This window comes from Rana temporaria, chromosome 6 (genome assembly GCF_905171775.1).
Source record: "Rana temporaria chromosome 6, aRanTem1.1, whole genome shotgun sequence".
Classification (NCBI taxonomy): Eukaryota; Metazoa; Chordata; class Amphibia; order Anura; family Ranidae; genus Rana; species Rana temporaria.
The window spans coordinates 29,839,053-29,853,845 of record NC_053494.1 but is presented as its reverse complement, the minus strand read 5'-3'; the positions used below and the strand labels follow the sequence as shown (position 1 = coordinate 29,853,845).

At 44.0% G+C, this 14,793-nt stretch overlaps 1 protein-coding gene across 1 annotated transcript in view; it reads left to right on the top strand.

Moving 5' to 3' along the window:
- Positions 1–14,793, top strand: part of LOC120943328 (glucagon receptor-like) — a 90,405-nt gene that overhangs the window by 63,438 nt on the left and 12,174 nt on the right. Inside the window, exons 10-11 of the mRNA XM_040356563.1 lie at positions 2,116–2,185; positions 7,912–8,000. Coding sequence (XP_040212497.1) covers positions 2,116–2,185; positions 7,912–8,000 — 159 coding nt within the window. The remainder of the gene's footprint in view (positions 1–2,115; positions 2,186–7,911; positions 8,001–14,793) is intronic.

Genomic DNA, 14,793 nt, shown 5'->3' with positions numbered 1-14,793 from the left:
AATTTGCTCAGTTGCAGAATTGTTGCTGTCATTTTTTTTTTTTTTTTATGACGAATTTCCCCACAAATCGCTATCGCACAATTCTGCAAGTGATTATAATTTATTATCGCTGTTTTTTAGCTGATCTAAAACTATTTTTGACATAAAGGGACACTTTTGGTTGCTATGGACAATCTACAGTTTGCAGGGAGAAAGAAACGTTTTTATTATATAAAATGACATGCATGACACAGGACAGACCACTAGGGACAAGGGGGGTGTGTTTTTTTTACATACAGTACTGTAATCTATAAGATTACAGTATACTGTATGTATAGTGTTTGTTTACTTTTTTGAATTTGGCGCCGTTCTCCGTCCCCGTGCGTCGTAACGTCGCAGGGAACGGAGATCGGCGTCACACGGAGGCACTGTGTGAATCGAGCGAGGTCCTGCTCGCTCACACAGCGCGGTGGCATCGCTGGATCCAGGGACAAGGTAAGTAAAACTCCCTGTACATCCAGCGAGGCGAGCCCGAGTCTGACTCGGGGTTACCGATCCTAGCCCAAAAATCTCACCCCGAGTCAGACTCGGGAACACCGCCCAGGAGGTTAAGATGTGTATTGGTCCAAAATCTATAATCTATGTTCCATGGGCCATGTCATACCATCATACCAGAAGCTTTGTAGATCAGCCCAAGCAGGGCCGCCATCAGGGGGGTACAGGCAGTACACCTGTAAGGGGCCCGGAGGTCCCCAGGGGCCCGGAGGCCCATAGGGCCCCATATGGCAACTCCCCTTTTTTTTTAATTTAAAAAAAATATATTTTTTTAATATATTTTATTTTTTATTACAGGGCCAATTTTTTTATTTTTTTTTAGAGGTCCGGAGGTCCCTAGGGGCCTGAAGGCCCCCAGGGCCCCGGATAAAACCCCCCCCCCCCTTTTTTTTTTTTTTTTTTATTAAAGGGCCAATTTTTTTTAGGGGTACGGGGGGCCCGGAGATCCCCAGGGCCCCGGATGACAACCCTCCTTTTTTTTTTATAAAAAAATATATATTTTTTATATATTTTTTAATTTATTTTATATATATATATATATATATATGTGTATGTGTAAGTATGTATGTATGTGTGTATATATATATATATATATATATATATATATATATATATATATTTATATATATATATTATTATTATTATTATTAAAGGGCCCAGAGGTCCCCAGGGCCCCAGATGGCAACCCCCCTTTTTTTTTATAAAAATAAATATTTTCTTATATTATTTTATTTCTTTTTTTTTTCTTTTTTATATATATATATATATATATATATATATATATATATATATATATATATATATATATATATATATATATATATATATTTTTTTTTTTTTTTTTTATTAAAGGGCTCAGAGGTCCCCAGGGCCCCATGTGGCAAACCCCCTTTTTTATTTGTTCTAAATGTTTATTTTTATATTTTTGTTTATATATATTTATTTTTTATGTTTTTATTAAAGGGCCCAGAGGTCCCCAGATGGCTACCCCCCTTCTTTATATATATTTTTCTTTATTTCTTCTTTCTTTTTTTTGTAAAGGGCCCCCCCCCACTTCTCAATTCGCAGATTTGTTCTTTCTTTTTTTTGTAAAGGGGCCCCCCCCCCCCGGTTCTCTGCTCCAGGGGGCCCATGCCTGAAGCTGTGTAAGGGGCCCCATAATTCCTGATGGCTGCCCTGAGCCCAAATGAACAGCCTTCCTGTGTTCCAGCAAGGTAGAACCTCAGGTCTTCAACAACTCGAAGTAAGGCATGGATTTGCAGCCATCTAAGGACTTGTGGGGGAAGCCCACATGGAATACTGGAATAAGCAAAAACAGAGGGCACCATTAGGCCTTGATCTAATGCCCCGTACACACGATTGGAATTTCCGATGGAAAAAAAACATTAGACTTTTCCCATCAGAGTTTCCGATCGGGTGTAGCCCCATCAGAGTTTTTCATCTGAAAGTCCGATGAATTCCATCAGAGTTTAGATATAGAACATGTTCTATTTTTTTCCGATGGAATTCCAATGTGATTTGGCCAGACAAAAGCCTGATCGTGTGTACGCGGCATAACTGATTGAAATGTTTATTTTCCAGATGCTGGGCCCTTAATGACAACATGGCATACTGGTGGATAATTCGCATCCCCATCCTGCTGGCTTCTGTGGTGAGTTGGTCGCGTTTTCTACAGATGCTCCTCAACCATTGTACTCCACAAATCTGATGTATAGCGTAGGAACATGATTTGCGCATCAACAAAGAAAGGTTTTGTGCAACTTCTTGCTTTTGTTTAATGATACTTAAACCAAGCAACGTGTGTCATGACATCTTGATTGTCTTAGTTCTTTTCTTGAGACATACCGTATTTTCCGGCGTATAAGATGACTTTTTAACCCCTGACATTTTTCTTAAGAGTCGGGGGTCATCTTATACGCCGGTAACCTAACATGCAGACCGCGGCCGTCCATTTTTTCAAAAGCCGCGCCTCCTCCTTCTGCTGTTCCGTGATAGGCGGAACCACTCAGCTTCCCAGGAGACACTGGGGTAGATTCAGATAGGTTACGCGGATCTAAAGATATCTGATTTACGATCCGCCGGAGCAAGTTTCTGAGGCTAGTGCTTAATTCAGAAAGCACTTACCTCAAAACTTGCGGCGGCGTATCGTAAATCCCCCGGCGGAATTCAAATTCCGCGGCTAGGGGGCGGCTACAATTTAAATCAGGCACGTCCCCGCGCCGATCCAACAGCGCATGCGCCGTCTGCAAATTTTCCTGGTGTGCATTGCTCCCAATGACGTCGCTAGGACGTCATTGGTTTCGGCGTGAGCGTAACTTGCTTCCGGCCGTATTCTGAATCAACTTACGCAAACGACGTAAAAATTCAAAACTCGGCGTGGGAACGACGGCCATACTTAACATAGGATACCCCTCACATAGCAGGGGTAACTATACGCCGGAAAAAGCCGAACGCAAGCGACGTAAAAAAAAAACGACAGGCGGGCGTTCGTTTCTGAATCGGCGGATCTCCTCATTTGCATATTTGTTGCGTATACAAACGGAAGCGCCACCTAGCGGCCAGCGGGAGATTGCAGCCTAAGATCCGACGGTGTAAGTCACTTACACCTGTCAGATCTTAAGGAGATCTATGCGGAACCTGATTCTATGAATCAGGCGCATAGATACGACGGACGGACTCAGAGATACGACGGCGTATCAGGAGATACGGCGTCGTATCTCCTATATGAATCCGGGCCACTGTGTTCAGTGTTTACCTATCACGGAGGCCCTCTCGTCCTCGGACGAGAGGGCCTCCGTGATAGGCGGAACACTGAACACAGTGTCTCCTGGGAAGCTGAGTGTTCCGCCTATTACGGAACAGCAGAAGAAGGAGGCGCGGCTTTTGAAAAAAATGGACGGCCGCGGTCTGACAGATACTGCATGTCTTAGGATAAGGTATGGGATCGTCAAGACATGCAGTGACACAGTGAGGCATGTAATGGGGCACAGTGAGTCTGGCATGTAATAGGGCACAGTGAGTCTGGCATGTAATGGCACAGTGAGGCATGTAGTGGCACAGTGAGGCATGTAATGGGGCACAGTGAGTCTGACATGTAATGGCACAGTGAGGCATGTAGTGGCAGTCTAGCATGTAATGGTGGCACAGTCTGGCATGTAATGGCACAGTGAGGCATGTAGTGGCACAGTCTGGCATGTAATGGTGGCACAGTCTGGCATGTAATGGTGGCACAGTGAGGCATGTAATGGTGGCACAGTGAGGCATGTAATGGTGGCACAGTCTGGCATGTAATGGTGGCACAGTGAGGCATGTAATGGTGGCACAGTGAGGCATGTAATGGTGGCACAGTCTGGCATGTAATGGTGGCACAGTGAGGCGAGGCATGACTAGTAGGAAGGGGGTCATCTTATACGGCAAGTATATCCCAAAACCAACATTTTAGCTGGAAAATTAGGGGGTCGTCTTATACGCCCAGTCGTCTTATACGCCGGCACATATGTTACTGCTATCACGATTATTTGAATAAGACAAAGAGGAATGTACAAAATGCAGTAACCCCTAGCACCTGATCCAAATGAATCTTTTTCTGCTTGCACTGAGCTCATGGAACCCGATTGGCTGCTATGGGTTACAACGCTTCTACCTTTATCACTTGGTGTATTCTTTTTATTTATAGTCTTTATTTATGAACAAGGTACATACACTGGTAGCATACCAATCACCAATAAGATAACTTGCAACGCGGCAAGGTTAGTAAAGAATCTCTTTTCTCATCAACCAACCACATATACCTATTGACATGGTACAAACTGGTGCACCTTTTTTTAATTAATGTCATCATTCTATATTGGATCATTCTGCTGGAATTTAATCGTATTTGTCAGAAATCAATTGTATGAAATGGGGATTCAGTGAATGAATTATCTCTTTTATATAAATATATATATATTTTAAAGAGATGATGGGTCTTGGTAGAAAGCCAGTCATATTTGGACAAACTGAAGTGTTCTTTGTTGCATTTATGGTTTACCAATTAACCGCTTGCCGACCGTTGCACGACTATTTACGTTGGCAGAATGGCACGGCTGTGCATATGGACGTACCTGTACCTCCCCTCTAAATCTTGTGGTTGCTGTTGTGCGCAACCGCAAGATTTATGAGCGAGTTTGGGGTAGAGAATGACTTGTAATTGTAAAGCGGGTTTTAAATACATATAAATGTGCGAGACATCTAAATAATTAGTTCTTTGATAATATTTAAAAAGAATTCTGTTTCTTTTCAAAAACCATGCTAGGGGATAAGTATATACAGTCAGGTCCATAAATATTGGGACATCGACACAATTCTAATCTTTTTGGCTCTATACACTACCACAATGGATTTCAAATGAAACGAACAAGATGTGCTTTAACTGCAGACTTTCAGCTTAACAGGTGAGGCGGCATTGATGGGCACTCCTAGAGAGTGTTCTTGATCTGGCCAACTGTTGTGAAGGGTGTTTTCTTCACCAGGGAAAGAATTCTTTGGTCATCCACCACAGTGGTTTTCCGTGGTCTTCCGGGTCTCTTGGTGTTGCTGAGCTCAGCGGTGCATTCTTTCTTTTTTAGCCCAGGTTCACACTGGGCTTCGGGAGTGAAGCCCTGCGAGTTCCCGATTTCACTTCCGCTGGCAGTCCTGATTTCGGCCGCGATTTTAGAGACATCTGTGCAGGTTTCTGCACAGATGTCAATGTAAATCGCAGGCGGAAATCGCAAAAAGTAGTACAGAAACTACTTTTTGAAACCGGTGCAGCGCCGCATCGATTAGGACGGTGCCATTGCCGGCAATTTGCGGCAAATACCGCCGATTTGACCTGCCAAATCGCATGTCAAAACGCACCAGTGTGAACCAAGCCTTAAGGATGTTCCAAACAGCTCTTTGGATCTCATATTGAGAGTTGACAGCAACAGATTCCAAATGCAAATAGCACACTTGAAATTAACTCTGGACCTTTTATCTGCTCCTTGTAAATGGGATTATGTGGGAATAACACACACCTGGCCATGGAACAGCTCAGATTCCAAATGCAAATAGCACACTTTAAATGAACTCTGGACCTTTTATCAGCTCCTCGTAAATGGGATAATGAGGGTGTTACGTACCTGAGTGTGAGCCTGAAGCGTGGAGGAAGACCTCCCGTACAGCCCCGGCTTAGAGACCGCTGGAATGGGAACAGAGGTCTCTGAGCACGGTGAAGTAAGGGTGCCAGATCTGGTGTAGCTGCAGAGGAAGCTGGAACTGCTGGATAGGGAGCAGGTGATGCAGGTCGCAGAGTAGAGGATGCAGACAGCAGGTGCAGGTCAGCAGAGTGGCAGGCGTAGTAGCAGAGTCAGACAAGCCGGGTCGTACAATTGGAAGGGATCAGCATGAACAGTAGGCAGAAGAATAGTCGGAGTCCAAGCCGGGTTCAGGTAACTGGTAATCAGGCAGGAGACTGGCAGAGTCGGCAAGCCGGGGTCAGGGTTGGAGAAGGTAACGGAGTCAGCAAGCCGGGTCATACACTGGGTCAGGATGCGGAATGCAGGGTGCAAAACAAGAACACAGGAACACATGCAGATCAAGCCGCAATATGCCCCATTCAGGCAGTGTCTTTTATAGGCAGCAGGACGCTGCGTATGACGTGCACCAAACGTGCGCCAAACGTGCGCGCATGCGCACAGATGCGGGCAACGGCCGTGTTCCACGCATGCGCACAGGCGCGCGCCCGCGCGCAGGCATATGCCCACGGAAGCGAGCAGAACGTTCATGACAGAGGGAATAACACACACCTGGCCATGGAACAGCTGAGCAGCCAATTGTCCCATTACTTTTGGTCCCTTAAAAAGTGGGAGGCACATATACAAACTGTTGTTATTCCTACACCGTTCACCTGATTTGGATGTAAATACCCTCAAATTAAAGCTAAAAATCTGCAGTTAAATTTTGTTTAATTTCAAATCCATTGTGGTGGTGTATAGAGCCAAAAAGACTAGAATTCTGTTGATGTCCCAATATTTATGGACCTGACCGTACTTAGTGGGAGCTCTTTTTGCTACAATGTTCACACTATTTTTCAAAACTTAAGAATTAACAGAAACTAAATACAGAGTACGTTGTATGACTCTTTTTATACTCTCAGTATATTCAGTGACACATATTGGCTGGTCATTGTTCCTCTATCTCTTTGATTCTTCTCGATTATCAATTCCTGTCAATTCTCATTAATAGTAATGATGAAAAAGCTATTTTCAAAATATCATCCATGTAACCTCTTTATATAAAACAATGCCGTAGTTGATTTGCATCCTCTTAAAACAGATAAACGATGGCGGAAATGTAAAGAAAGAGGTTATAAAGACAATACGTATTCTGAATAGAGCTTTAAACTTCGCTATTAATGAGGATAGGGAGGTTATAGAGGATAGAGAAAAAACAAAGAGATAAAAGGATCAATAAGAACACTTGAGATGAAGCATTCTGTATAATAATGGATATTGTAGCAGGTTGTAATTATTAAACACAAAATCAAAATATAATATATTACAGTTTACCAATCCCTGGATGTGGTGGCTGGATTCGGTTTTATTTTTTCGTTTTAACACACCTCCTGTATTAGGCCCCTTTCACATGGGGCAGTGGAGGTGCGGTGATGGTATAGCGACGCGATTTTTAGCGCTGATATACCGCCGTATTTACCGCGATATTCGGTCGCTAGCGGTGCGGTTTTAACCCCCACTAGCGGCCGAAAAAGGGTTAATACCGCCTGCAATGCGCCTTTGTAGAGGCACATTGTGGGCTTTATTACCGCGGTTTCCCATTGATTTCAATGGGAAGGAGCGGTAAACATTCCGCTCCTATACCGCTCCAAAGATGCGGCTAGCAGGACTTTTGGAGCGGTCCTGCTAGCGCACCGCTTCAGTGTGAAAGCCTTCGGGCTTTCACATTGAAGCCTGCAGGGCATGATTTATTCAGGCGGTATAGCAGCGCTATTTTTAGCGCTGAACCGCCTGAAAAACGTGTCAGTGTGAAAGGGGTCTTAGAGTGCCTCCACTCTGGATGAAGGAGAACAGGAGTACAGCAGAAAGCAGCATTGTCAGTCTGGGGGGAGGGGGGTGTTGGGGGCACTAGCAGAACATTTTGCATTTCAGCTATAACTGTTTCGGTTAAGATGAGCCAATCTATAACCTGAGATGTAACTATGGAGTGTGGAATGCAATATCAACAGGAGCATTGTGTACAATGTTTAATTTTTGCACATAATGTAGGCAACTTTACAAAGATGACTGCACAGTGAAATGGAAAATGTATTTCCAATAGCGCATTTTCCCTATAACATCAGTCTTTCTATTTCCATCTCAGATCAACCTTCTGATCTTTATGAGGATCCTGAAGATGATATTATCAAAACTGAGAGCCAATCAGAAAGGATATGCTGACTACAAGCTAAGGTGAGCCCTGTCAGCTAATTCCTTTAGGCACAAGAGCTGTTTCATTATGTCTGCAAAACATTGAGTTGTCTATAGTTTGCAGCAATGTACAAGTCTTATTGCTGAAGTGTGATAAGCATGGACATATGAAAATGAATGATCAACTTGGTACATTCAGCCTGCCCACTAATGGTTCGAATATTGTCCGGTTCAGCGGAATTCGAACCATGTATAGCCGGCCTTAGTCATAACATGCTTTCATTTGTGCCCTCCTAAAGAAGACCTATACCATAGAAGCTGTGCTGAGAAAAGACAAGCATTACTGGCTTACCATGACTTCTGCACTATGTCACCGTGTGGAAGTGACCATCTTAGTATAAGATCCCCTGATGGCTGGTGGGGTAATGATCAAGAAGCAGCAGGAGAGGTGCAGAAAGCCCAGATTCACAGAATAAATGAAGTAGAAGCAGGGAGATCCTTGCACTGCAGGTCTTCAGGTACAGCTTCCTCTCCAGCAAGGAGAACCATGAACAGTAGTGACCTCACAATATCCAACTTCATATCTCCTGATGTTGGCAGTCAGATGCAGTAGTGCCTTAGATCTCACAATGAAGATATACAGCTATGAAGTTCAGTAAGTACCTTGCTATGGCTGAGAAAGAAAGAGGTAACGTTTCAGGGCTTTTCTAAAATGTACCTATATATATACACACACACATAGGGCCAGATTCTCAAAGAGATACGATGGTGTATCTCCTGATACATCGTCGTATCTCTGAGTTAGGCCGGTCGTATCTATGCGCCTGATTCATAGAATCAGTTACGCATAGATATGCTTAAGATCCGACAGGTGTAAGTGACTTACACCGTCGGATCTTAACTGCAATTAAAAAATGGCCGCTGGGGGCGTTCTCGCTGATTTACGCTGAGAAATATGTAAATCAGCGAGATACGCCAATTCACGAACGTACGCGGGCCCGACGCAGTGTTGTTACGGCGTTTACGTAAGCGTTTTTCCGGCGTATACTTACTCCTGCTTCTATGAGGCGCAGCCAATGTTAAGTATGGCCGTCGTTCCCGCGTCAAATTTTTATTTATTTTTTATGTCGTTTGCGTAAGTCGTTCTCGAATACGGATGGACATCATTTACGTAAGCGTCGAAACCAATAACGTCGTTGCAACGTCATTGGGAGCAATGCACGCCGGGAAAATTCGCGGACGGCGCATGCACATTTAAATCGGCGCGGGGACGCGCCTGATTTAAATAGTACACTCCCCCTAGCCGCGGAATTTGAATTCCGCCGGGGGATTTACGATCCGCCGCCGCAAGTTTGGAGGTAAGTGTTTTGTGAATTACCCACTTGCCTCTCAAACTTGCAGCGGTGGATCTTAAATCACATAGATCACGCGGATCTAAAGATCCGCTGATCTATGTAAATCTAGCCCATACTGTGTTAATACAAACTGGTGAAAGTACTAGCTAGCACTTGTTATATGTTTGCTCCAAGTCAGTGATTTAGTAAGTACAGAATCAGAGACAGACAGAGAACTGTCGTAGTTAAGGGGTCAAAATTGTTATGTATTGTAATGTAATGCCTTTGAATTCTAATCATGAATAGTTCCCTTTAAAAGCATAATTGCTATACTCAAAAATCTGTCATAATTGTACATGCAACAATAATGTTTATGTCACATCTGCCTCAAATGAAATAGATGACAAGCACATGCATATTTGATGTGATGTGTGTATATATATATATATATATATATATATATATATATATATATATATATATATATATATATATGCGCCATGCAGTGCTCATTATTAAAAGAGATTACTATAAATCCACCTGCAAATATTGCTATAACAAAAATCTCCTTTACTAACCAGCAAGAGGTGTACAATGCTGTCACCATGGCAACGATGACATGAACACTAGTGAACCCTTTTAATCTCCTCATCATTATATACAGATGGCATTCCAGCAAAGGGGTGAATAAAGAAGCACCAAGGCATTATGGGTATCTGACTGGAAACTATTTGAAATCAAATCTAGAGTAATGGAGCTGCAAATTCTGCAAAGCAACCAGATTCTAGTTGGCAGATTCCAAGTGCTGGTTATAAAACAAGGCAGATGTGACTGGTTGTTGTTAGTGGCAAACACAGGCTGTGGCATAGGGGCAGCAACATTTAAGTAGTCTGTGGCAACAAACAGCTTGTTTTAATGATTATATACCTCTTATTATTATCTTGGTGTTCAGAGAGATGTAATACTTAGTGATAGCCTGTGCAGGAAAAACTGTCCCCTGACAGAATACTGTACAAAGGGGCCTTTGCTATCTGTGTGGAAGCAGTAGTCTCTCTGCAGAGGTCAGACACACCCCTCCTGTGCAAACAGAGCTAGAGCTCTTCAGTCAGCAGAGAGCATGAGCTTTGCCATTTGCAGAGCTATAGGGGCATGTTGGACCGCTATAGAGAAATCACTACTTCTGCACAGAGAGTGTTCTGCCCCACTTTCATGTATTGTTTTATACAGTGGTGACTGGTGCTCAATCATTTAGGGGGGGGTGGCAAACAAACCTGGCCCCCTCACTCGCACTACCCTACGGGACGGGTCGGGCAAGAATGCAACGATCCATGGCCTTAGCTTGGGAGGACAATGACGAGGTGGTGGTGTAGGTGCTGGATCCGCGGTAGGGCTCCTGGAAGAGGCTGTTGCTGCCCCTCCCCCTGCTGCTCCTCCCTTGCACACGATGTGTATTAATTTTTCCCCACAAATAGAGCTTTCAATTGGTGGTGTTTAATCAGACATGGAGCTTCAGTTCGGCCCCACCCTCTCTCTCTCTTAAATGGCTTTGATTGACATCAGCGGGAGCCAATGGCATCGCTGCTGTGTTTCAGCCAATCAGGATGGAGAGTCCCAGAGGGCCGAGGCAATCGTGCACATCACTGGATAGAGATGGGCTCAGATAAGTATTAGGGGGGCTGCTACACACAGAAGTTTTTCCATCTTAATGCATAGAATGCATTAAGATAAAAAAAACTTATGACTTTATAATCACTTTAAAGAGGTGAAACCCTCTTGAAAAAAAAACCTGCAAGATAAAGGCATAATGAGCTAGTATGCATAGTATTATGTATTACTTACCTGCAGGGCTCAAGTCCTGCGGGAATGCGTGGGAACGGAGTTCCTGCACTTTTTTCACAGCAGGAACTCCGTTCCCTTTGCAGGACTAGAGCAGCCGAGCCGCCCGAGCCAATCCTTCACTAAGCGGCGATGCCCAGCTCGAGTCGCTGTCAGGGGCAGGCGAACCTTAGTAATACTTTATGTTACTGGCTGCTTCCTGTATATGGATTCATCGGGTAGTGTGCGGGTATTCCGTCACTTCCTCGCTGCCGCAATGTCTCCTGGGAGCTTTTGTCATTGTTCCCAGGAGACATTGCGGAGGTCTGCCGCGAGTTATCGCGGGATTTAGAAAGAACTTGCGATTTAGTAATTATGCCTATGAGCGTATAATTTTTTATTTTTTTGGTGGGGGAGTGGATCTTGGGTGGGAGTTCCCAAATTTTTTTCCCCAGGACTTGACCCCGGCTTACCTGAGACCGAAGCCCCCGCAGTGGTGCTCGTTCCTCACCACCGCCGCCGCCATTTTTCCCCCGAGTGTCTTCCTCGTATCGCGGCTCCAGCACTGTGACTGGCCGGAGCCGCAATGACGTCACTCCCGCGCACGTGCGTGGGTGCCGCCACTATCGGCATGATCGCTGTTAGTAACGGCATGCTCAGTGCGCCTGCACGCCGTAGACATCGGTGCATGTCTTTTGGAAATATCTCCTTAACCGTGTAGGTTTAGGAGATATTTCTTGGACCTACAGGTAAGCCTGAATCACACTAGTGCGGTGCAAATTTCAGCTCTCTTATCTCTGCAGAGAGATAAGAGAAGTGTTCAGCAGATTAGCAACGTTTTAGATGCAAATTTGGAGACCTGGGAGAACTTACGGGTGAGAGGAGAGTGGGGGAGAAGTGTATTGAGCTGAATGAGAGAAATTCCTGAAGAGAACTGAACACATCTGCGAATCAGCTGCGTACCCATAGAAGATAATGGGCTTGAATTCGCACATGAGCCGCACCACAATGCCTAAAAGACGCACACGGTTTTACTGCAATGCGCAGTGCGAATGCATCGCACATATGTGAACCAGCCTCATTGAAAACAATGTATTTAGAAATGTTCTGCGTATTGGATGCGGTTTAAGCCGCACTCAATTCGCATAGGTGTGAACCTGGCCTAAATCTAGGCTTACCTGTAGGTAAAAGTGATCTGTAAGGGTTTACAACCACTTTAACCCTTTGAACGCCCCCGATGTTAACCCCTTCCCATATTTTTAGCACTGACCACTGTATTTATGTCACTGGTTATCAAAAAAGTATCAAAAAAGTGTCAGTGTCTGATTTGTCTGTCGCAATATCGCTGTCATGCTACATCACCGCCATTACTAGTAAAAAAAAAAAATGGCCTGGTCGTGAAGGGGGGTAAATCTTCCAGAGCTGAAGTGATTAATAAAGTACAGCGAGGTACGAGGCAGCCAAGACTCAGTTTACTGATCTTCATTATTAGTACACATACGTTGCAATTGCATTATGGCTTTATAATGTAATTGGACTCAACCTGCCTTCTAGAATAGATCATAAAAAATGGATTTTAAGTGGACTGGCGTCCGCATTACCTTTGTTTTTGAAATATCAATCAGAGGAGTGACTCACCGCTACAGTGACTCATTCCACTCATGGGGGTCACATACAGCGTGACACGGGGATGTACAATGTGACAGCCGGGGATGGCTTTACCATCAGTGACACAAATTGAGTGTTACAATGTATCAGTCACAGGAAAAAATCAATCACTGACCTTCCGTCTAGTTGATAGACTCACTGCTTCTGGCACCCACTTCATAGACAGATTTGTCACGTAAGCCCACCGCCGTCCATGAGCCATTCTTTACGGAGTGTTTTTTTATAGATTTAATTGGCTTTAAACCCCAAATGTAAAGAATGCTACCCAGAAGAAAATGGGAAAAAATAAAAATTATAAATGTATTTCTCCCAAAATCTAAAATTGAAACAACTTAAAGAATATGCCTATTGAAATCTGCCCATGGCAACTGCCCCATCTACCCACAGGTTTTTAATTCTGTGCGGTCGTTTTTGTGATCCATACACATCAGCCAGAAAACAAGACCAGGAGGATGACACTGCTTTCTCTGCAATGGCTCATTTACACTTGCTTTGCTCACTGATCTGTGGAGGATCACTTTTCAGAGGGCAGCTGACAGGAGACTGGGAGGCGATATGTCACTTTCTGGATGCCTGTCTCAACCCTATAAAGCCTGCGGCACCATGCCTGGTGTTTTTTTTGTTTGGGGGGGGGGGACAAACAGAACCCCTCCTCCCCCGCGGCGAATCAAACACACACACACACACCCTACTGTCTGCCGGACAGTCCGCCGGCACTTACCCCATCTAGGCGGCGGGTATCCGAGGAGCAGCGGCAGGATCAGGCCGCGTACACACGATCGGTCAAAACCGATGAAAACGGACTGAAGGACCGTTTCATCGGTCCAAACCGATCATGTGTGGGCCCCATCGGTCAGTTATCCTTCGGTCAAAAAAAGAGAACTTGCTTTAAAATTGAACCGATGGACGCCTAACCGATAGGTCAAAACCGATCGTTAGTATGCAAAAGCATCGGTCAAAAGGCCGCGCATGCTCAGAATCAAGTCGACGCATGCTTGGAAGCATTGAACTTCGTTTTTTTCAGCGCGTTGTGTGTTTTACGTCACCGCGTTTTTTTAACCGATGGTGTGTAGGCACATCAGACCATCAGTCAGCTTCACCAGTGACGCTTTCAGCCAAACGGGTGACGGGTATCAGACCTACTTCCCGATTGGCCGGGAGGAGAATCAGAGGATCCGCCATACTAGAGCTTCTATGAATGACATGTGATCTATGAATGGAAGATAGGCAGATGATTGAAAGGTCCACCTCCTCCAATCATAGATCATGTGTAATGCCTAGAAGCTGTAGTAATGCTTCTATAAATGGCAGAGCTAGGTAGATAGAGTGAGCATAGTTGAGAGTCTTGATAAGAGCCTGTGACAGCTCCTCAGTTCTATTAAAGCCTGTTGCACTGTACTAGAAGACATTAGCACAAGGGACACATCACACCGTAGGAAAATAATGTCCCTTCTGATGATTTTGTTGGATTTTTTGTTTTTGTTTTGCATGTTCGGTTTTTTGTAGGGTTTATCCCTCAATAAGAGGTGCAGCGGGAGCTTGCGTGAAAATGCAGAGTAAACACAGATCAGTACATAAATGATAGCTGGAACAAACACACATTTAGAGCATGGTAAACATTTTCCATCTGCTATACTTTAATGCATTAATTATATGTATTTCTCTGCAGTCTTGTCATTCCAAAAAAAATTGCCCTTCGCTCCTGTATACATTAATGTGATGTGCCAGAAGCAGAATCCATCCCTGGCAGATCCTTGTGAAAACAGCCTGCATCCCCGGAGAGTCTATCCCCCCCACTGAGATGGCTGCAATATAAATACACCTACGTGAAATATGATAATTCTTTATTTTTGCACTTAATGTAATGGGACTGATTGTAATCATGGTAATTTTCTGCCATAAAATACAAATTAACACTTAAAAAAGATCAATAATGTATAGGCCAAAAAAAAAAAAAATTTTTTTTTAATTTAAAGAGCTAGACTTTTATTGCTCATAAAAGAATATTAAAAAGATCA